The sequence below is a fragment of the Callithrix jacchus genome, chromosome 5 (assembly GCF_049354715.1).
Source record: "Callithrix jacchus isolate 240 chromosome 5, calJac240_pri, whole genome shotgun sequence".
Taxonomy (NCBI): domain Eukaryota; kingdom Metazoa; phylum Chordata; class Mammalia; order Primates; family Cebidae; genus Callithrix; species Callithrix jacchus.
In genome coordinates, this window is record NC_133506.1 from 2,589,623 (window position 1) to 2,613,091 (window position 23,469).

General features: G+C 43.3%; 1 protein-coding gene and 1 pseudogene across 22 annotated transcripts in view; one reads left to right on the top strand and one right to left on the bottom strand.

The window, feature by feature from the left end:
- Window positions 1-23,469, top strand: part of NDRG3 (NDRG family member 3) — an 86,096-nt gene that overhangs the window by 37,483 nt on the left and 25,144 nt on the right. For all 21 annotated transcript variants that reach the window (XM_035302654.3, XM_035302661.3, XM_078371032.1 and 18 more), the window contains 5 exons: window positions 13,099-13,204; window positions 14,629-14,749; window positions 17,727-17,789; window positions 19,621-19,681; window positions 21,954-22,040. In XM_035302654.3, coding sequence (XP_035158545.1) covers window positions 13,099-13,204; window positions 14,629-14,749; window positions 17,727-17,789; window positions 19,621-19,681; window positions 21,954-22,040 — 438 coding nt within the window. The remainder of the gene's footprint in view (window positions 1-13,098; window positions 13,205-14,628; window positions 14,750-17,726; window positions 17,790-19,620; window positions 19,682-21,953; window positions 22,041-23,469) is intronic.
- Window positions 9,876-10,741, bottom strand: LOC103792753 (acyl-protein thioesterase 1 pseudogene; annotated as a pseudogene). The gene has a single exon (XR_013535013.1). The product of XR_013535013.1 is annotated as an acyl-protein thioesterase 1 pseudogene (transcript).

Consider the following 23,469-nt stretch of genomic DNA (forward strand, 5'->3'; position numbering starts at 1 on the left):
CCATGTTGGTCAGGCGGGTCTCAAACTCCTGACCTAATGATCCACCTGCCTCAGCCTCCCTAAGAGCTGGGATTACAGGCGTGAGCTACTGCTCCTGGCCTCCCTCATCTACTTTTAAAGTACTGTCTTTTATCCCATCTATTATATCTCTCTTTTTAACATCCTTCTCCTGACCTTCCCTGGAAGCTCACTGTCTCATCCCCATCCACATCCTGTGTGTACACCACACATACCACCACCACCACCAATTACTGTCAGTTACGGGGCCTTGGTGAGGTCCTGGTATGCTTAGGGCCAGAGTATAAACTGGTATTTCCCTCAGTTCTGAGTAGCAGCCAAACTGGAATTTTTAAGTAGGACCCTACTAAAGGTTTCAGTTTGACAAAAGATAGGTTCCAGCAACCAGATTGTCAAGATGGCAAGTTGTTGGACATTCTCTTTAACTTGGATTTGCCTGTAGTGTCACTCCATATGACAGACACTTTCTCCCTCTCTCCTTTTTTTTTTTTGCCCCCTTCCCTGCTTTATTCTATTTCTCTCAAGAAACAAAACATGAGAGATATTGAAACTTCCTTTAGTTCTCTTTAGTAATTTATCCACTCCCAGAAAGAAACAAAGTACTAAAGTTAGTGTACCTTCTTTCTCCTCCAAGTTTTTATACTTAAAATATAAGCTGTCTGTTCTGGTTCATGCCTGTAATAGCACTTTAGGTGGCTGATTTGGGAAAATCACTTTAGGCCTGGAGTTCAAGACCAGCCTGGGCAAATAGAGAGACCCCATCTCTCCAAGAAATCTAATCAATAAAAATTAGACAGGTGTAGTGGTGTGCACCTGTAGTCCTAGCTACTTGGGAGGCTGAGGTGAGGGGATCTCTTGGGTCCAGGAGTTCTGTGCCATAGTGAGCTATGATCACATCACTGCATTCTAGCCTGGGCACTAGAGTGAGATCCTATCTCTGAATATATGTGTGTATGTATATGTATGTATACATATATATAAATAATCAGAATCTATAGTGTTGCTTTTTAAAAGATTGACATAAGTGGTGTATTTTTAATATATATCCTTTTGCATCTTGCTCTTTTACACTGTGTGTATTAATGCTAATAATACAATATTTTCTGTGTGTATTAATGCTAATAATTCTAGTTCATTTTTATCTGTATGTCATTATGATTAAGTCATAATTCATTTATTAATTTCCCTATTGATGAATATTGAATAATTTCCCTATTGATGAAAATTTCCAATTTTTTTTGGACATTATAGAGAAGGTTGTGATGTTAGACCTTTGACCAACACAGGTTTGAACTGTGTGGGTCCACTACAGTGCAGTGCCAGGAACACGGCTCATTGTAGTCTTGACCTCCTGGGCTCAAGTAATTTTCCTACCTCAGCCTCTGAGTAACTGGGACCACAGGCATGCACCACCACACCTGGCTATTTTTAAAAAATATTTTGTAGAGACGGTCTCACCATGTTGCCCAGGCTGGTCACAAACACCTGGGCCCAAGCAGTCTTCCTACTTCAGCCTACCAAAGTGCCGGGATTACAGGTGTGTGCCCCCACACATAGATAGAAAGCTTTTGGAGATTTGTAGCAGTTTGAAAAATCCCGCATCTGGGCGAGGTGCCTCATGCCTGTAATCTCAGCACTTTGGGAGACCGAGACAGCCAGATCACCTGAGGTCAGTTTGAGACCAGCCTGCCCAACATGGTGAAACCCTATCCCTACTAAAAATACAAAAAATAAGCCAGGTGTGGTGGCATGTGCCTGTAGCCCCAGCTACACAGGAGGCCAAGGCAGGAAAATCTCTTGAACCTGGGAGATGGAGATTGCAGTGAGCCAGGATCAGGCCACTGCACTCCAGCCTGGGTGACAGAGCAAGACTCTGTCTCAAAAAAAGAAAAAAGAACTCACGAACTATGTAGCCTAGAGCTATTGAAAAAGTTAAGAAAAAGGCATGTCATGAATGCATAAACTATATGTAGATAGTAGTCTACATATAGTTTTTATCATTAACATAAAATATATACAAATCTATTATACAAAGTTAAAACTTACGAACACACTTATAGGTCATATATGGCACTATTTGTAGTTGAGAGAAATGTAAACAAATGTAAAGATACAATATTAAATGTTGGTATATTTTTTTTTTTTTTTTTGATACTGAGTTTTGTTCTTGTTGCCCAGGCTGGAGTATGGAGTATGGTCTCGGCTCCCTGCACCCTCTACCTCCCGTGTTCAAGCGATCCTCCTGCCTCAGCTTCCTGAGTAGCTGGGATTACTGGCACCTGCCACCATGCCCAGCTAATTTTTGTACTTTTTAGTAGAGGTGAGGTTTCACCATGTTGGCCAGGCTGGTCTGGAACTCCTGACCTCAGCCTGGCCAACCTCCCAAATGCTGGGATTACAGGCATGAGTCACCATGCCTGGCCCTGAACAGGTTTTTAATGCAGACAGAGTGCCCTATTCTGGGTGGGGGGAAACTGCCACAAAGGACATATTAGTAAGGAAGAGAAGTGAGGCTGGTCGCTGTGGCTCACGCCTATAATCCCAGCACTTTGGGAGGCCAAGGCAGGTGGATCACGAGGTCAAGAGATCAAGACCATCCTGGTCAACAAGGTGAAACCCCGTCTCTACTAAAAATACAAAAATTAGCTGGGCATGGTGGTGCGCGCCTGTCGTCCCAGCTACTTGGGAGGCTGAGGCAGGTGAATTGCTTGAACCCAGTAGGCGGAGGTTGCGGTGAGCCGAGATCCTGCCATTGCACTCCAGCATAGGTAACAACAGCAAAACTCCATCTCAAAAAAAAAAAGGAAGAGAAGTGAGTACCAGAATTTAAGGCAGGAAGGGGCGGGCTAACTCTGTTTTGTGTAAATGTTGCCAGGTTTATGATCAGGATTGTCCTTTGTTTAAAATTGTAAACCCCTAAGCTTTGAAGGGAAATGAAAAACGCTGGCTGTTAGTGTTTTGGTTGTACGGCAAGAAGGCCAAGTAATGAGAACCTTTTTCTGGGTCGGTTTTATCTATGCTGGTCCCTGAAGTCACAAAATACCTTGCCAGTAAGAGACTGCCTTTCCAAGTTCTTTTGATATGGACAATGTCCCTGGCCACCGAGAACCCCAGAACTTCAGTATTGAGTTCAATACCAAAGGTGTCTAAGTGGTCTACTTGCCCTCAAATACAATATCTCTTAAGTCTGCCTCTGGATCAAGGGGTCATAAGGATCTTTAAGGTTCATTATAATGTACATGGTACTTTATGGAACAGATTGTCAATGCTATGTAAGAGAATTCCAATAGATAGAACATCATAAAAGTCTGGAACAATTACATCATTGAAGATGCTATTGTTATAGAAAAGGCCAGAGGCCAGGCGCAGTGGCTTGGGCCTATCTGTAATCCCAGAACTTTGGGAGGCCAAGGCAAGCAGATTGCTTGAGCTCAAAAGTTCAAAGCCAGCTGTGCATGGTGGCTTACTCCTGTAATCCCAGCACTTTGGGAGACCGAATCAGGTGGATCATCTGAGGGTGAGGAGTTTGAGACCAGTCTGACCAACATAGTAAAACCCTGCCTCTATTAAAAATGCAAAATTAGCTAGGCATGGTGATGACACACACCTGTAATTCCAGTCCCTTGGGAGGCTGAGGCAGGAGAATTGCCTGAACCAGGGAGGCAGAGGTTGCAGTGAGCCAAGATCACATCACTGCACTCGAGCCTGGGCAACAAGAATGAAACCCCGGAAAACGATCCAAGATGGCCGATCGCTAACATCCCGGGATTGCAGCTCTCAGGGAAGGCGCGGAGAACTAGAGGACGCCACACTTTCAGACAAATTCTGGTTGCTCACGGAGCAAGAGATCCCCCGGTGGAGGAAACACATGGGTGGCCAGCGCGACTCTCGTGGCCGGTGCAGTGGTTCCGCCAGCACCTTGGCGTTGCAGCTCTCGGAGCAAAGTAAACAGGTTCGGAGGACCTGCACGGGTCCCCAGCAGGACACCAGAGCCCGGCGCAGCGGCTGTGACGGCACCTCAGCGCGGGAGCGCTCGGCGCAGAGTAAACAGGACCGGTTTCCCTTCTGAGCGAGGTTTGGAGCCCGGGGAAGGCAGAGTTGCCTACTACCGACACAAGAAGGAAGCCCGACAGGAGAATCCTGGGCAGAAAAGCACCATCAGTTTTAACGCTGCTGCTCTGGCCCTGGGAACTAACAACCTGGACGCCCACTCAAGAGACCTAATCTGAAAGTTGGTAATTTCAAAGACGACAGGAGGATAAATTTACAATGACGGGAAGAAACCAGTGTAAAAAAGCTGAGAATACTCAAAATCAGAACGCCTCTCCCTCTAAAGATGATCACAGTTCCACATCAACAATGGAACAAGGCTTGATGGAGAACGAGCGCATCCCAATGACAGAATCACTCTTCAAGGAATGGATAATAAGAAACTTCGGTGAGTTAAAAGATCGTGTTGTAGCCCAACGTAAAGAAACTAGGAACTTTGAAAAAAGGTTTGATGAAATCCTATTGAGAATAGACAACTTAGAGAGGAGTATGAGTGAATTAATAGAACTGAAGAATACAATACAGGAACTCCGAGAAGTATGCACAGGTTTAAACACTCGAATTGTTCAAGCAGAAGAAGGGATATCAGAGGTCAAAGTCCAACTTAATGAAATAAAACGTGAAGAAAAGATTAGAGAAAAAAGGATAAAAAGGAATGAGCAAAGTCTCCAAGAAATGTGGGACTATGTGAAAAGACCAAATTTACGTTTGATAGGTGTACCTGAATGCGACGGAGAGAATGAATCCAAGCTGGAAAATACCCTTCAGGATATTATTCAGGAAAATTTTCCTAAACTAGCAAAGCAGGTCAACATTCAACCCCAGGTAATAGAGAGAACACCACAAAGATATTCCTCAAGAAGAGCAACCCCAAGGCACATAATCGTTAGATTCACCAGGGTTGAAACGAAGGAGAAAATACTAAGGGCAGCCAGAGAGAAAGGTCATGTTACCCACAAAGGCAAGCTTATCAGACTTACAGCAGATCTCTCAGCAGAAACTCTACAAGCCAGAAGAGAGTGGGGGCCAATATTCAACATCCTCAAAGAACAGAACCTTCAGCCCAGAATTTCATATCCAGCCAAACTAAGCTTCACAACTGAAGGAAAAATAAAATCTTTTATGAACAAGTAAGAACTTAGAGATTTTATTACCACCAGGCCTGCTTTACAAGAGCTTCTGAAAGAAGCATTACACACAGAAAGAAACAACCAGTATTAGCCTTTCTAAAAATACACCAAAAAGTAAAGAGCACCAACATAAAGAAGAATTTACACCAACGAATGGATAAAACAGCCAGTCAGCATCAAATGGCAGTAACCCTAAATTTAAATTGACTAAATCCCCCAATCAAAAGATACAGCCAAAACCCAACGGCATGTTACATCCAGACCTGTTTCACATGCAAGGATACACAAAGACTCAAAACAAAGGGATGGAGAAAGATTTACCAACCAAATGGAGAGCAAAAATAAATAATAAATAAATAAAAAGCAGGAGTTGCAATTCTCGTATCGGAGAAAATAGATTTTAAAGCAACAAAGATATAGTGGTAAAAGGATCAATGCAACAACAAGAGCTAACGATCCTAACACCCAGATACATAGAGACTTAGATTCAATGAGACAGAAAATTAATAAGGATATCAAGGACTCGAACTCAGATCCGGAACAAGTAAACTTAATAAATATTCATAGAGCTCTCCACTTCAAATACACAAAATATACATTCTTGTCAATACCACATCACACCTACCCATAAGTTTAAATGAAACATTGATTGGCCATTATTAATACTCAATTTTTTTCAAAATAAAGCAATATTTCCATTTACTCTCCCTCTTTCTCTTCCTCTTTCTTCCTCTCCTTTACTTATTTTTTTTTTCTTTCCTTCTCTCAAAAAAAAAGAAATCAACTTGTAAACCTCTAGATCCAGGTCGGCAATGTCTCTCTCATTGCTTGATTTCCTTCCTTCCCTTCCCTCCCTCCCTCCCTCCCTCCCCGCTTCCTCCCTTCCTTCCTTCCTTCCTTCATCCCTTCCTCCCTACCATCCTTCTTCCCTCCCTTTCCGCTTCCTCCCTTCCTTCCTTCCTTCCTTCCTTCATCCCTTCCTTCCTCCCTACCGTCCTTCTTCCCTCCCTTCCTGCCTTCCTCCCCCCCTCAAAAAAAAAAAGAATGAAACCCCATCTCAAAAAAAGAAAAAAAAAAAAAAAAAAGTTCAAAGCCAGCCTGAGCAACGTAGTGAATCCTTGACTCTACAAACAGTGTAAAAATTAGCTGAGCATGGTAACATACAACTATGGTCCCGGCTAATTGAGAGGCTAAGGTGGGAGAATCGCTTGAGCCCGAGAGGTGGAAAATGCTGTGAGCCAAGGTCACGCTACTCTACTCCAGCCTGGGTGACAGAATGAGACCCTGTCTCCAAAAAAAAAAAAAGAGAGAAAATAAAAGACCTTGAAAGCCATGAAGCCTGAAACAATAAATTCCTGCTGAATAAAACTCTGTACATATGTTGTACATGACTTCACAAGATTTACAACAGAGCCAAACAAGGATCATTAAAAAGATTATGAATATGACCAAAAAAAAAAAAGTGGGTCGTAGGATGAAGAGTTTCAAGGTTTGGATCTTGGAGAAATTTAAGAGGTAGTAGATACCACACCAGAGTAATTAGCAGAAGACAACTTGATGGAGATGAATGCTTCTGAACCAGTGCCAGGCAATGAGGAATATGTAGAACAGTGCCAGAAAACAAATTGACAGTAGACAGCCTGGCAGAAAGGTTCTAGTTATTTAAGACTACTTTTCGCTCTTTTATATCGTGAACTATTCTGTGATACGGACACTTTAAACAGTGGAAGAAGGAATAGTACCATATAGAAACTTTTTTTTTTTTTTTTTTTTTGAGACGGAGTTTCATTCTTCTTACCCAGGCTGGAATGCAATGACGTGATCTCGGCTCACCGCAGCCTCCACCTCCTGGGTTCAGGCAATTCTCCTGCCTCAGCCTCCTGAGTAGCTGGGATTACAGGCACATGCCACCATGCCCAGCTAATTTTTTGTATTTTTTTTAGTAGAGATGGGGTTTCACCATGTTGACCAGGATGGTCTCGATATCTTGATCTTGTGATCCACCTGCCTCGGCCTCCCAAAGTGCTAAGATTATAGGCTTGAGCCACCGCGCCCGGCCAGAAACATTTTTAGAAAAATGAAAACATAAAAAGTCAGACAAATTACCATGTATTTCTGTAAAGTTACATCAAGTATACCTGCCTCTTGTGCCTCCCCTTTCGCCTTCTCCACCTTTTCCTTCTTTGTCACCCTTGAGATGGCAAGACCAACCCCTCCTGGTCCTCCTCTTCCTCAGCCTACTCAACAAGATAACAAGGATGAAGATCTTTATGATGATCTACTTCCACTTAATGAATAGTAAATATATTTTCTCTGCCTTACGATTTTCTTAACGTTTTTCTTTTCTTTAGCTTACTTTATTGTAAGAATACGGTGTTATCAGTGGTCCTCAAGCTTTCTGACACCAGGGATCAGTTTCGTGGAAGACAGTTTTTCCATGTACTTAAGGGGGCAGGAGATGGTTTTGAGATGATTCAAACACATTACATTTATTGTGCACTTTTTATGATTACATTGTAATATATAATGAAATAATTATGCCATTCACCATAATGTAGAATCAGTGAGAGCCCTGGACTTGTTTTCCTACAACTAGATGGCCCCATCTGAGGGTGATGGGAGACAGTGATAGGTCATCAGGCATTAGATTCTCATAAGGAACGCACAACCTAGATCCCTTGCATGATCAGTTTACAGTAGAGTTTGTACTCCCATGAGAATCTAATGTCACTGCTGATCTGACTGGAGGTGGAGCTCAGGCAGTAATGTAAGCAATGGGGAGCGGCTCTTAAGAGAGATGAAGCTTCACTCTTACTTGCCACTCACCTCCTTCTCTGCGGCCCAGTTCCTAAGAGGACATGGACTGATACCAGTCTGTGGTCCAGGTGTTGGGGACCCCTGCGGTATATAACATATAAAATATGTGTTAGCAATTTATGTTATTAGTAAGGCTTCCTAATAATATTAGGTTATTAGTTGTTAAGTTTTGGGGGAGTCAAAAATTATATGCAGATTGTTGACTACACATTGGGTTGGCACCACTAACCTTTGTGTTGTTTGAGGGCCACCCATATATCCCTGTAAATGTCCTTTTATGTGTGTGACCATGTTTGATAGTTTATTTAGAATATATATATATTTTTTTTTTTTGAGACAGGGTCTTGCTCTGTCACTTAGGCTGGAGTGGAGTATTGTGATCATAGTTCACTGCAGCCTTGACTTCTGGGCTCTAGCCTTTCTCCTGCCTCAGCCTTCCGAGTAGTTGGGATTACAGGTACATGCTACCACACCTGGCTAGTATTTTTATTTTTTGTAGATATGAGGTCTCGCTGTGTTGTCGGGGCTGATCTTGAACTCCTGGCTCAAGCGATTCTCTCACCTTAGCCTCTCAAAGTGCTGGGATTACTGGTGTGAGCCACCACCATTGACTAGGTTAAGATCCTTTAGGGGTATAGGGTAGAAACCCACCTAGTAGCTTAAGCCAGAGGCAATCCAGGGATGTCTCAGAACTTATAAGTAATACAAGTAGCATCAGAAATCTAATGACCCAGCCTTAGATTATATCTATATGTAAAATTGCTGTAGGGTAGGTACCTCTTACTTTTACTAGAAATTACCAGATTATTCTCCCAGTAGTTGTTGATTCTTGACAGGCATGGTGGCTCATGCCTGTAATCCCAGCACTTTGGGAGGCCGAGGCAGGTAGATCACTTGAGGTCAGGAGTTTGAGACCAGCCTGGACAACATGGTGAAACCCCATCTTTACTAAAAATACAAAAATTAGTGAGGCCTGGTGGCACATGCCTGTAGTCCCAGCTACTTGGGAGACTGAGGCAGGAGAATTGCTTGAACCCAGTAGGTGGAGGTTGCACCTATCACAAGCTATTATTATGGCTGGGTTTGTTTGTGTGTTTATTGTCTGCCTCCCTATCTAGAACATAATCTCTGTGAAGGCTGGGATCACATTTCTCATGTTTACTGTTTTCTTTTCCCCCAAAATAAAAGGGCCATTTGTTAAAGAGAACAATTGACTGTCTCTTGACAATGAACAGCATTATCCCTATTATTGGGAATAATATAATACCACCTCATTCTTATTATGTATTACAATCATTATATATATGTGAATACATATATAAAATACAGACACTGCATGGTGACTAAGCAATTTTGGAATAAATCCATAGACTAAGTCACAGCATGCGTAATTGTTTATATCTTTTTTTTTTTTTTTTTTTTTTGAGACAGAGTTTTGCTGTTGTTACCTATGCTGGAGTGCAATGGGACAATCTCGGCTCACTGCAACCTCCGCCTTCTGGGTTCAAGCAATTCTCCTGCCTCACCCTCCCGAGTAGTGGGACTACAGGCGCACACCACCATGCCCAGCTAATTTTTGTATTTTTAGTAGAGATGAGGTTTCACCTTGTTGACCAGGATGGTCTCGATCTCTTGACCTCATGATCCACCCGCCTCAGCCTCCCAAAGTGCTGTGATTATAGGTGTGAGCCACCGCGCCCGGCCTTACTGCTAATTTTCAAATGATGTAATAAAAGATCATGTGGCAGTACTATATTATTTTGCTGACTTACATTTGAGAAAAAAGAAGCTGCCTGCTTCATCTATTTTAATATGGTATATCCTGAATCTTCTTATAAGAATACATGTATAGAAACTTAAAAGATCATACATTTCTCATGAGGAGACATTATTGATCTGTGTCACTAGAGCGTATTTGCAAAACATTTTAACACTGCAAACATTAGAAATTTGAAGCCTGGGCATGGGAAAAGGTTTATTCTCTACTACAGTGATGCTGGTGTACTTCTACACAAGGCCTCTTAGTGACGTCAATCAGTTGGAGGTAGGACTTTATCAATGAATTGCTTGACATCCATCATTGCCTATTGACACGAACTGTGCCTCATACCTTCATAGGTTTTAAAGGTCACACTGGCTGAATTCACCAGTGTTTTTAGTTTTTCAACCGTAAGAGAACCACACATCAGGGGAACTAAAGGATCACAATCTCCGTGGCACTGAAGAATAGAAATACCTCTATTGGTGCCACTGATCGGCCCCTGTGGAAATGATGCCCGAAGTGGAAGCCAGCAACTAAGTGCAGTGACACCCGCTAGTTTCTGCTGCCTGGTAAGGGCAGTATATAAAGATAAAAAGCTCTTCCCTGAGAAAATCCTCCCAAAATAATTCTCTTTGAAGTAATGCCATTCTTCACTTCTTGATCAATCAAAGCTTTTATGTTTTCTGCAGCCTGTTTAATCCCAGGTTCATCCTCCTGTGAATCTGGTGAAAGCCCAATAATATAAAACCATGAAGGCATAGCCATGTTCATATTTAATGTAACAGGCATTAACAGGCCCATGCGGGCAGATATATTTGATATGTGAATTTCTGATACCTGCAAAGGCTTCTTCCCATCCGTGCCCAGTATCTCCCAATCCATGAAGGAAAATCACCATGGCAGTAGCCCTCGGAGCAGCGGGGACGACAGCGGGCAGCTGGGCTAATGTGTCATTGCCGCACATTCACCGGCTCAGCTCACGCAGCAAGCGGAAGGAAGAGCAGGCCCCTGGCCATGGCCCAAGGGCGTGCCAGCGGCGAGTTGTGGCCGGCCCCACCGGGTGCACGCTCAGGAGCGGCGCCCTTCCTTCTGCCCGCTCCGCACACGCAACCCCCGCGTCCACTCAGGTTTACTGTTTTATTCCCAACTCAGTACAGTCTGGTATGGAGTGGCATTCAATAGATATTTAATGAATGAACCAAGGTCAGGAAGTGGGTCATTTAATAAGTTTGACGTTATTGTAAGAGAAATACAGAAATAGAAAGTTATTTCTTTATCTTCCTCCTATGCAAACCTTTCTTTTTTATTTTTTTTGAGATGGAGTCTAGCTCTGGCGTCCAGGCTGGAGTGCAGTGGCACTGTCTCAGCTCACTGCAACCTCCACCTCCCGGCTTCAAGTGATTCTTCCACCTCAGCCTCCTGAGTAGCTGGGATTACGGACACCCACCATCATGCCTGGCTAATTTTTGTAGAGACAGGGTTTCACCATGTTGACCAGGGTAGTCTTGAACTGCTTACCTTAGGTGATCTGCCCACCTTGGCCTCCCAAAGTGCTGGGATTACAGGTATGAGCCATAGTACCTGGCCTATACTTTATTTCATAGCCAGTTCATAATACCTGATTATAGTCTTCATTTCTTTTGTTCATTTTTCAAGGCTTTGAATAGACTTGACTAGGAGGTAGTAGTAATAGAGAATAACAGAAATAGTGAGTCACACATGGATTGATTTGATAGGAATGGCTATCACTTCAGCCTAGGACCTGTAATTTGAGATATCCTGATCACCAATTAGTCCAAGTAGTTGCTCTCTGGCCCACATCAGAGGAGAAAACAAAGCTCTGATGAAGTTCATTATTAGATAGGAAATTAAACCGAAAGCCCTTTGCCATTTTTGGGATTCTCATTGACAGAGTTATTCTTCTCTTACCTAATATAAGACTTTCTAAGATAGATAATAGGCAGCTTCATCAACAGAAATTCAGGCTAGGTGTGGTAATTTTTTTATTTTTGAGAAATATAAAACTTGAGCACAACTAGAATAAATCTCAGTTAACTTTTCTGCAGTCCCTTTTTTTCCCCACCCAACCACTCTTAGTGTGGCATTTACTCTCAGCAGCTCGGTGCATCCTTTGTTGGCTTTATTCAGTTCCTGAGCTTTGTTCTGGCTGCATCCTTAACTCACTGGCTTGGTTAAGATCCTTTAGGAGTATAGGGTACAAACTCACCCAATATAGTTTAAACCAGAGCCAATCCAGGGATGTCTCAGAACTTACAAGTACGCACAGCTAGAAATTAAGAGTAGTGGAAATGCCTACTAAAAGCTCCCAAGTTGATTTCCTCTTTTCAAAAGAAGAACCAAGCTGAAGTTGGAATCTCTTAGTTCCAATTACAAATACCTAGGGAAAGATGCCATCCCACCATGGGCCAGATGCCTCCCTGACTCCAATAAGCTATGGCCATAAGGTTATGTTCTACAAACATGGTAGCCAAGACCCAGCCCTGTAACGTGTGGATGACACAGAAGGGCAGCTTCCAGGAAAGAAGAGATCCTAGGCAGATACACCCATATGTGTCTAGTGAAATTATCTACTGAAATTAATTATAAATTAGCTGAACATGTGTTCAGAAGCTCTGAAGCCTCTGACTTTTTACCCAGCAACTTCTTTATATCTTCCATTTTCTTTTTTCCCCTCAAGTCCTACCCGGTTCCTTGTCCAATTTGCTGATTTCTTTCCTGTAGCGAATTGCGAATGTATTCTCAGCAGATCCCTGGGCTCGTAAGTGAGCTTTGGAGATAACAAGGTGTGTTTTGCTCCCTATATATTTATTTTTCTGGAAGAATTGGAAAGTAGGAATATTATGTATGCTATAGCATCCCTCTGGTATTCATTTATTTTATTTTATTTTTATTTTTTGAGACAAAGTCTCGCTCTGTCACCAGGCTGGAGTGCAGTAGTACGATCTTGGCTCACTGCAACCACTGCCTCCTGGGTTCAAGTGATTCTCCAGCCTCAGCCCCCGGAGTAGCTGGGATTATGTACATGTGCCACCACACCTGGCTGGTTTTGTATTTTTAATAAAGACAGGTTTCATCATGTTGGCCAGTCTGATCTCCAAGTCCTGACCTCAAGTGATTCGCCCACCTCGGCCTTCCAAAGTGCTGGGATTATAGGTGTGGGCCACTGCGCCCAGCCACATGTAGTTTATAAATGTGTCCTGCCCAAGCTGGTGGGAAATGGTGATAAAGCAGGTATTTTGAAACTTTTACAAACTGGGAACTTCATTCTTCTTTCTGAGATCTTTTATTCTCTTGTTACAGGAGCATGACATAGAAACAACTCATGGTGTGGTCCACGTCACTATAAGAGGCTTACCCAAAGGAAACAGACCAGTTATACTAACATATCATGACATTGGCCTCAACCGTATGTATTTTTTTTTACACCTTCCCTTCTTATCATACTTAATCTTTGTATATTAAAAAACAAATGACAATAATATTCTAATAGAGCAGAGGTTTTCCCCTCTCTGTGGTAATCTTTTCTCCTTGTTCCTACATTTGTTAATGGTAGCAAGTTCCTGGGAAATGTGCAGGGGAATGTGTTTTGGAGATACTGGAGTCATATCTTGCTGTCATGTCTGTTGAAGGATTGAAGATTATAAATGAATTGATTAAGAAAGTAGAAATGAAATCCATGTTTTCAAGCCTGTAGTTTGTTTTTTTTTAATGTTTCAAATTAGAAAATTCACAGTTGGAACTTAACTTTGTTGTGAGTTCTTCAATGAATTAGTAAGAGAATTCTTGCTAGAGCTTGTCACCAGTGACTTTAAGTGGACTTTTCTAGATGGTAGTATAAAATTCTGGTTCCAGCCATAGACACACGCAGTCTGCATACATGTGCTCTCTTTCACACTACTCTGGCTTTCATAGATGGCCTGCATTTGAGGCTGCAGTTGAGTGTTAAAGCTTTTGTAGCTGCCTTAGCATGAGAGGTGATTTAAGCAGGTATACAAAGGGGTAGAAGTGTAAGTCGCAACTCCTTCCCGCACCTGGCAATTTTGCCAAGAGACAAACTCCCATGTGGTGAATGTGAGCAGCTCAGGGCATTCACTCTACCTATGCTGTTGGGGTATAATCAGTGTCTCTTTGTGTGATAGAAGAATAATGAGCATGAGAAATGACAGCATTATGGGTGTAAGATTATTTTGTGCAGTAATTAGAAACCACCAAACATTAACAAAGTAGTTTCTACTTTGCAGACATTGTTTAGAATTGAGAATTGTTTTCAGTATGTATCTCAATATGAGATGTCTTTTTTTTTTTTTTTTTTTTTTTTTGAGATGGAGTTTCGCTCTTTTTGCTCAGGCTGGAGTAAGATGGCACGATCTCGGCTCACCACAACCTCCACCTCCTGGGTTCAAGCGATTCTCCTGCCTCAGCCTCCCGAGTAGCTGGAATTACAGGCATGTGCCACCACACCCAGCTATTTTTTGTATTTTTAGTAGAGATGGGGTAAGACTATACTTTCAGGGATAATTTCTATAGTTTGTTACAAGATGGGCTTTCTCCGTGTTAGTCAGGCTGGTCTCGAACTCCTGACTTCAGGTGATCCGCCTGCCTCAGTCTCCCAAAGTGCTGGGATTACAGGTGTGAGCCACTGTGCCTGGCTGAGGTGTCTTATATTCAGCCTTAGGACAGCTTGAATCAGACAGATTGTTCAGATACCTTGCTTTGGTGGAATGGCGATTAAAAAGTAGTGAAAGAAGGCAATGATAGGCATTGACTGAGTAGAGGAAAACTGGGGAGAAATGGAGAGCCTGTGACTTATGGGTATTTTTACTCTTATAGATAAATCCTGTTTCAATGCATTCTTTAACTTCGAGGATATGCAAGAGATCACCCAACACTTTGCTGTCTGTCATGTGGATGCTCCAGGCCAGCAGGAAGGTGCACCCTCTTTCCCCACAGGGTAAGACCACGAAAAGATCCTCTGGGAGACATGCACTCAGAAAAGCAACTGGCTGAGCTCCAATGGCAGAAGTGGTGTGTGCTTCCCTTTGGTTTTATTACAGTCTATAGGTTATGCTTATCAACCAGCCATCCTCATATTTTCTCTCCTTGGGCTGAGAGGACCGTAATGTATAGTTTTTTGGGGGAAACTGTATGTTTTCCCATATCCAGGAATGGCTCTCCATAGCAGGTGCCTGCTTTCCTGTGATCTCAAGGCATGTCTAGAACACCTACTTCTCACTGCCTTTATCTGTTCCCTTCCTCATCTATTTGAAATCTGTCATTTTTTAGCAAGATGTGGTCATTCACACCTATAATCCCAGCACTTTGGGAGGCCAAGGCAGGAGGATTGCTTGAGCTCTGGAGTTCAAGACCAGCCTGGATAACATAGGAAGACCTTGTCTCTATCAAAAATTTAAAAATTAGCCAGCCAGGCATGGTGGCATTCACCTGTGGTCCCATCTACTTGGGAGGCTGTGGTTGGAGGATCGCTTGACCCCAGGAGATTGAGGCTGCAGTGCCTGGGTGACGACCCTGTCTCCAAAAAGAAAACAAATAAACAAAAACTGTCATTTTTATGTCCTTCCTCGAAACTCCCAACCACCTAGGCTAAAACTCACATCCCTCTGAGCTTTCCTGGTAGCATCTCCTCATCCTTAACTCTCAATCTAGAAATGGAAATTTGATTATCTGTGTAACTGTTTATTCTTAGAGGCTGTCCTGGCAGATAGAGGTGTGGGCTAATTGATTAGCTTTAGCACTCAGCTTCCTCCTGTGTCTGCTTAGCAGGGCAGAGTTACAAGCTCCCTACCTGTTTGTTCCCTGGACAGTGTGCTTATTGAGAAGACCTCAGGTGAAGTGAGAGCACACTCTGTGGAATGCTAATTCTTCCCCTCTCATTCATCTCCAGAGCTGCCTTTGGCCAGTGACTGCTGGGAAGTAGACATTTGCAGACAAATAATAGCTAATACTTAAATAGTATTCAAACCTTGTTCCAGACACTGCTTTAAATGCTTTATATTTGTTAACTCATTTACCCCTCACAACCCTGTGGGATAAATTTACTATTATTTCCATTTTATAAGTGAGGAAACTAAGGCCCAGAAAAATTATGTAACGTGGCCAACATTATATAACACATAAGTAGCAGAGCTAAGATTTGAACCCAGACAGTCCGTTGCCAGAATCTGTGCCGTTCTACCTTTGAAATGCATATTGGCCATTGGTCACTTTATATCCAACAAGATTTGAATCCAGTTCCCTTTTTTCTATTTTGTGCACAAATGGTTCCACAGCACACCATCCCTTAAGTGTTCAAGCAGAGGCAGGCTGACTTCCCTGTGAGTTGTTGAGCAGATCCTGCCTCATATATAAGTTGTCATCTGATGCTCAATTCCATCTTCAATTCTCTAATCCCTTTTTTTTTTTTTTTTTTTTTTTTTTTTGAGATAGGGTATCGCTCTGTTTCCCAGGCTGGAGTACAGTAGCATGATCATGGCTCACTGCATGGGCTCAACCTCCTAGGCTCAAGTGATCCTCCAGTGTCAGCCTCCCTACAAGTATGTGCCAACATGCCTGGCTAAGTTTTGTATTTTCTGTAGAGGCAGACTTTTGCCCTGTTGCCCAGGGTGGTCTCAATCTCCTGGGCTCAAGCAATCTGCCCTCCTCAGCCTCCCAAAGTGCTGGGATTTACAGGCATGAACCAACGCCCACAGCTGCTTACTACGTTTCTAGGATTTCTGATCTGGATCTGTTCCTGGGCCTGCTCGAACATCATAGGATCAGATGGTTCATATTACGAACGAAATTCAAAAGCAATTAATAAAATAACCATGCCAGACACAGTGGTTCACACCTTTAGTTCTAGCACTTTGTCAGGCCGAGGTAGGAGGATCACCTGAGGCCAGGAGTTCAAATCCAGTCCTAGCAACATAGCAAGACTCCATCTCTGCAAAAAATGGAAAAATTAGCCAGGCATGGTGGCATGCACCTGTAGTCCTAGCTACTCTGGATACGGAGGCAGGAGGATAGCTTGAGTCCAGGAGTTCAGTGTTACAGTGAGCTATGAATGCATCACTGCTCTCCAGCCTGGGTGACAGAGTGAGACCCTGTCTCTTTCTTTTTTTTTTTTGAGACAGAGTTTCGCTCTTGTTACCCAGGCTGGAGTGCAATGGCGTGATCTCGGCTCACCGCAACCTCCGCCTCCAGGGGTCAGGCAATTCTCCTGCCTCAGCCTCCTGAGTAGCTGGGATTACAGGCATGCGCCACCATGCCCAGCTAATTTTTTGTATTTTTAGTAGAGACGGGGTTTCACCATGTTGACCAGGTTGGTCTCGATCTCTCGACCTCGTGATCCACCTGCCTCGGCCTCCCAAAGTGCTGGGATTACAGGCGTGAGCCACCGCGCCCGACCCAGAAACTGGATTCTTTACTTTCTCCTTAGCATGGCAGTTGTAGAGAGTTACACAATGTGCCACAATCATTTTCAGGTACTACATCACCTCCTTTGAGCCTTTGGTAAAAGGAAATGCTTTTTAATCTAAGCCTTCTTTTATTTTTTTTGAGACAGAGTTTCATTCTTGTTGCCCAGGCTGGAGTGCAGTGGTGCAATCTTGGGTCACTACAACCTCTGCTTTCCGGGTTCAAGCAATTCTCCTGCCTCAGCCTCCTGAGTAGCTGGGATTACAGGCATGCACCACCACACCTGGCTAATTTTGTATTTATAGTAGAGATGGGGTTTCTCTATGTTGGTCAGGCTGGTCTCGAACTCCCAACCTCAGGTGGTCCGTCCGCCTCGGCCTCCCAAAGTACTGGGATTACAGGCATGAGGCACCACACCTGGCCTTTTATCTAAGACTTCTGTACCTTTCCAGCTGTTGTCATAACTGGAAATTGTGAGTGCTTTCTAATTCAGGAGATACACTTCTGTATTTCAGGTATCAGTACCCCACAATGGATGAGCTGGCCGAAATGCTGCCTCCTGTTCTTACCCACTTAAGGTAGGTTCATTCTGCAGTCTTCATGCAGTTTGTATTGACTTTCTATGGTGAATTCTTTAGTGTCTGTCTCAGAGGATACGATGGTTAGCAAAACAGTAGTCACTGTCCTCCTAGAGCTTAGTGGGGTAACAAGTAAGCAGACAAATAATAAAGTTCCGTAAGTCAGTGGGGGAGTTGTGATAGAGAATAAGGGTGGAATTTACCTCAGTAAGGCTAATTAGGGAATTGTCCTTTAGGAAGGTGGCACATACGCTGAGACCTAGAAGATTATAAAAAGCTACCTTGAGCTGGGCCCAGTGGTGGGAAGATCACTTAACACCAGGAGTTTGAGGCTACAGTGAGCTGTGATCCCGCCATTGTACTTCAGCCTGAGTAACAGTGACACCCTGTATCTAAAAAATAAAAATAAAGGCCGGGCGTGGTGGCTCACGCCTATAATCCCAGCACTTTGGGAGGCCGAGGCAGGTGGATCACGAGGTCAAGAGATCGAGACCATCCTGGTCAACATGGTGAAACCCCGTCTCTACTAAAAATACAAAAAATTAGCTGGGCATGGTGGCGCGTGCCTGTAATCCCAGCTACTCGGGAGGCTGAGGCAGGAGAATTGCCTGAACCCAGGAGGCGGAGGTTGCGGTGAGCCGAGATCGCGCCATTGCCCTCCAGCCTGGGTAACAAGAGCGAAACTCCATCTCAAAAAAAATAAAAAATAAAAATAAAGCTATTTAAAAATTTTTAAAAGGATTCATCTTACTGTGAAGAGAATGGTTTGGAGGGGAGTAAGAGAAAACAGGGAGAATAGTTAAACTATTAAGAATAGTCTGGGCAAGAGATAATAACAGCATGGGTACTAGATGCTGTTGGGGGATGATTAAAATAGATACTAGTAGACAGATGGATATATTCTCCACTGACTCGCTGATGGGTTGGATACTGACAGTAAGCTGCCAAGAATAACTCCCAGGTTTCAGTCATATATAGTTTTGTTTTGTTTTGACACAGAGTCTTACTCTGTTGCTGAGGCTGGAGTGCAATGGCATGATCTTGGTTTACTGCAACCTCTGACTCCCAGGTTCAAACAATTCTTCTGCCTCAGCTTCTTGTTTAGCTGGGATTACAGGCGCAGGTTACCACACCTGGCTAATTTTTTGTGTGTATTTTTAGTAGAGATGGGGTTTCACCACATTGGCCAGGCTGGTCCCAAATTCCTGACCTTCAGTGATCCGCCCGCCTTGGCGTCCCAAAGTCCTGGGATTACAGATGTGAGCCACCATGCCCGGCCTCAGTTATATTTTATTTACCCATTAAAACCAACTTGAAAGTAGGTGGTGTGATCCTTCTTGGTTTTTTTCTTTTTTTGTTTTTTGAAGGCAGATTCTAACTCTGTCACCAGGCTTGAGATCAGTGGCACGATCTTGGCTCACTGCAACCTCTGTCTCCCAAGTTCAAGTGATTCCCCTGCCTCAGCCTCCCAGATAGCTGGGACTACTGGCACAGCTCACCACGCCTGGCTGATTTTTTGAATTTTAGTAGAGATGGAGTTTCACCATGTTGGCCATGATGGTCTTGAGCTCCAGACCTTGTGATCCACCGGCCTTGGCTTCCCAAAGTGCTGGGATTTAGGCATGAGCCACCACACCTGTCCGGGATCCTTGTTTTACAGATAAGGAACTGAAGCTCAGAAAGTTAGGGTAAAGAAAAAAACTTGCCCAAATTCTCACATTTAATAAATATCAGAGCCAGAATTTCAACCCAGGTTTGTATGCTTTCAGTTAAGCAATACTGCCTCAAAATGAAGTTAACTCTGTCAGTTGTCCTTATGTCTCATTCACAGCCTGAAAAGCGTCATTGGAATTGGAGTTGGAGCTGGAGCTTACATCCTCAGCAGATTTGCAGTAAGTATGCAGAGGATTAACGTCAACATCTTTGAGGCACTGTCTGGGTCACAGCTATTACTGCTGTGTCAAACAACCAGACAGTATCCTGGGCCTTATGTTAGTTTTTCTGTAACTTCTGTCAGCTTTAGATATAGGTTGTATAAAGCCTGCTTTGTACTTACAATACCTGAAAAATCACAAATGGGGGCAGGATGTCATCAATAAAAAGCAAGTCCAAGATACTGCTCATAATGGAATTTTATACAGCCATTAAAGTTAAGTTTATGAAAAGCTTTATAATGATACATGGTTTACATACATTATAGTGTTAACCAAAAAAATTAGAATATAGGTTCACATAAAGTATGTCATAGCCATAGGAAAGGACTGGAAGAAAATGCACCAAAAAGTATTAATGGATTGATGTGTGGTAAGGTAATATGAAATTTTGGCCAGGCGCCGTGGCTCGTGCCTGTAATCCCAGCACTTTGGGAGGCTGAGGTGGGCGGATCACCTGAGGTCAGGAGTTCGGGATCAGCCTGACCAACATGGAGAAATCCCATCTCTACTAAAAATACAAAATAGCCAGGCATTGTGGCGCATGCCTGTAATCCCAGCTACTCAGGAGGCTGAGGTAGGAGAATTGCTTGAACCTGGGAGGCGGAGGTTGCAGTGAGTCGAGATTGTGCCATTGCACTCCAGCCTGGGCAACAAGAGTGAAACTCTGTCTCAAAAAAAAGAATATGAAATTTTATTTTCTGCTTTTTGTAGTTTCTCGGCTTATCAAATTTTCTACAGTGAATGTAATCACGGTAGTAAGAGAAAAAAAAAGTGAGCTAGATAATTCAAGGAGATGTTAAGAAAGAAAAGAAGTAAGCTAGGGGCTTGGCGTGATGGCTCACACCTTTAATCCTGGCACTTTGGGGAGGCTGATTCAGGCAGATCACCTGAGGTTGGGAGTTCAAGACCAGCCTGGCCAACATGGTGAAACCCCATCTCCACTAAATAATACAAAAATTAGCCAGATGTGGTGGCAGGTGCCTATAACCCCAGCTACTTGGGAGGCTGAGGCAGGAGAATTGCATGAACCCTGGAGGTGGAGGTTGCAGTGAGCCGAGTTCGCACCATTGCATTCAAGCCTGAGCAACAAGAGTGAAACTCTGTCTCAAAAACAAAAAAGAAATGAAATTTTAAAAAATAATAAGCTAGAGAGTTTTGAGATTACATGGAAGTACTCTTATTAAAGAAAAAAAAATTTTTTTGAGACAGTCTTGCTCTGTTGCCCAGGCTAGAGTGCAGTGGTGTGATCTCGGATCACCGGAACCTCTGCCTCCTGAGTTGAAGCGATTCTCCTCAGTCTCCCGAGTAGCTGGGATTGCAGACACGCCTGCGCCCGGCTAAATTTTGTATTTTTAGTAAAGATGGGGTTTCACCATGTTGGTCTCTGGTCTCAAATTCCTGACCTTGTGATCCACCTGTCTTGTCCTCCCAAAGTGCTGGGATTACAGGCATGACCCACTGCGCCGGGCCAGAAGTTATTATTATTTTTTTAATACCTCCTCAGTGATAGGAGAGTCTTCTGGGGATGATATAAACTATTCAGGTGGTTTCAGGAGAAAAAAAAAAACAACTTTAGAAGCCCCTGTTGAGAACAAAGATAAATGAGTATGGAGCAGCCCCTTGTGCCAAGGGCTCTTTCCCAAGGAAAATCCACCATGAGTTGAACAACTGCATATAGGTCTTTGCAAAGCAAGATAATTTGATAGTAAAATAAGTAATTTGATCGTAAGACTAGAATGTAATTTCCAGATGCTAAGTCCAGGAAGAGCTATTTTTCCACAGATTCTCCCTGTTTGTAGCCTTAACTTTCAAATGTGAGGCATTAAGGCATGTAAGAAACAATTGATCAACTGCCGGGCGCGGTGGCTCACGCCTGTAATCCCAGCACTTTGGGAGGCCGAGGCAGGTGGATCACGAGGTCAAGAGATCGAAACCATCTTGGTCAACATGGTGAAACCCCGTCTCTACTAAAAATACAAAAAATTAGCTGGGCCTGGTGGTGCATGCCTATAGTCCCAGCTACTCAGGAGGCTGAGGGAGGAGAATTGCCTGAACCCAGGAGGCGGAGGTTGCGGTGAGCCGAGATCGCGCCATTGCCCTCCAGCCTGGGTAACAAGAGCAAAACTCCATCTCAAAAAAAAAAAAAAAGAATTGATCAACCATGTTGCAACTGTTTAGAAGAACTGTGGGAGTGTAGTTTTCATACTGTTGTCTTTGCCTCATCTTTCAGCTCAATCATCCAGAATTTGTGGAAGGCCTTGTGCTCATTAATATTGACCCTTGCGCTAAAGGCTGGATTGACTGGGCAGCTTCCAAAGTAAGTACCACATGAAGGTGTCCATCAGCTTTTCTTTGCCCCTCTCGAAACAGCTTACCTATTTTTCATTGAGGTATATATACAGGTAAGGGTAAAAATTTTAAGTATGAAGCTTGAAGAATGTTTACATACATAATCCCCGTCCAATCAAAATATGAAATGTTCCCAGCTCACTCGGGGATTCCCTTGTATCTTTTCCTAATTGATACTTCCTCTCCTTCCCAGAAATAACCTATTCTGACTTTAGTCACCAGAGATGTTTTATCTGTTTTTAAAGGCTTATCTGTTAAATTGGAATCATAGAAAATGTATTCTTTTTTGTCTGGTTTCTTTCCTTCATCACAGTGTCTGTGAGACTCCTCCAAGTTATGTGTAGCAGTAGTTCTAAATTACAATTTGGCTGGGCGCGGTGGCTCACAACTGTAATACCAGTATTTTGGGAGGCTGAGGCAGGCAGATCACCTGAAGTCAGGAGTTTGAGACCAGCCTGGCCAACATGGTAAAACCCCATCTCTACTAACAATACAAAAATTAGCCAGGAAAGGTGGCGGGCACCTGTAATCCCAGCTACTCGGGGTGGACCTGGAAGGTGGAGATGGCAAGGAGCTGAGATCGCGCCATTGCACTCCAGCCTGGATGCCAAGAGTGAAACTCCGTCTCAAAAAAAAAAAATTATGATTTAACCTTAGTTCCAAATTGTTGTTTAGTAACCTATTGTGTGAATACACAGAATGAGTTGTTTCTGTTATTTGGATCTTATGAGTAAAGCTGCTGTGCAAATTCCTTATGTCTTTCAGTAGACATACACATTTATTCCTCTTGGGTTTATACCTATGAGTGAAATTGCTGGGTCATAGGGCAGTTGTGTAGTTTTTTTTGTTGTTGTTGTTGTTTTTTTGAGATGGAGTCTCACTCTGTCACCCAGGCTGGAGTGTAGTGGTGTGATCTCAGCTCATTGCAACCTCCGTCTCCTGGGTTCAGGCAATTCTTCTCCCTCAGCCTCATGAGTAGCTGGAATTACAGGTACGTGCCACCACGCCCAGCTAACTTTTTTGTATTTTTTTTTCAGTAGAGACGTGGTTTCATCGTGTTGACCAGGTTGGTCTTGAACTCCTGACCTCATGATCCCACCTCATGATGCCTGGGATTTACAGGCATGAGCCACTGCGACTGCCAGGGCTGTTGTATGTTTAGCTTTAGTAGATACTGTCAGTTTTCCAAAGTATTTGACCAAGACCAGGCATGGTAGCTCACACCTGTAATTCCAGCACTTTGGGAGGGTGAGGCAGTAGGTTCGCCTGAGGTCAGGAGTTCAGGACTAACGTGGCCAACATGGCAAAACCCTGTCTCTACTAAAAATAGGAAAATTAGCGAGGGTGTGAGGGCATGGTGGTATACATCTGTAATCCCAGCTTCTCAGGAGGCTGAG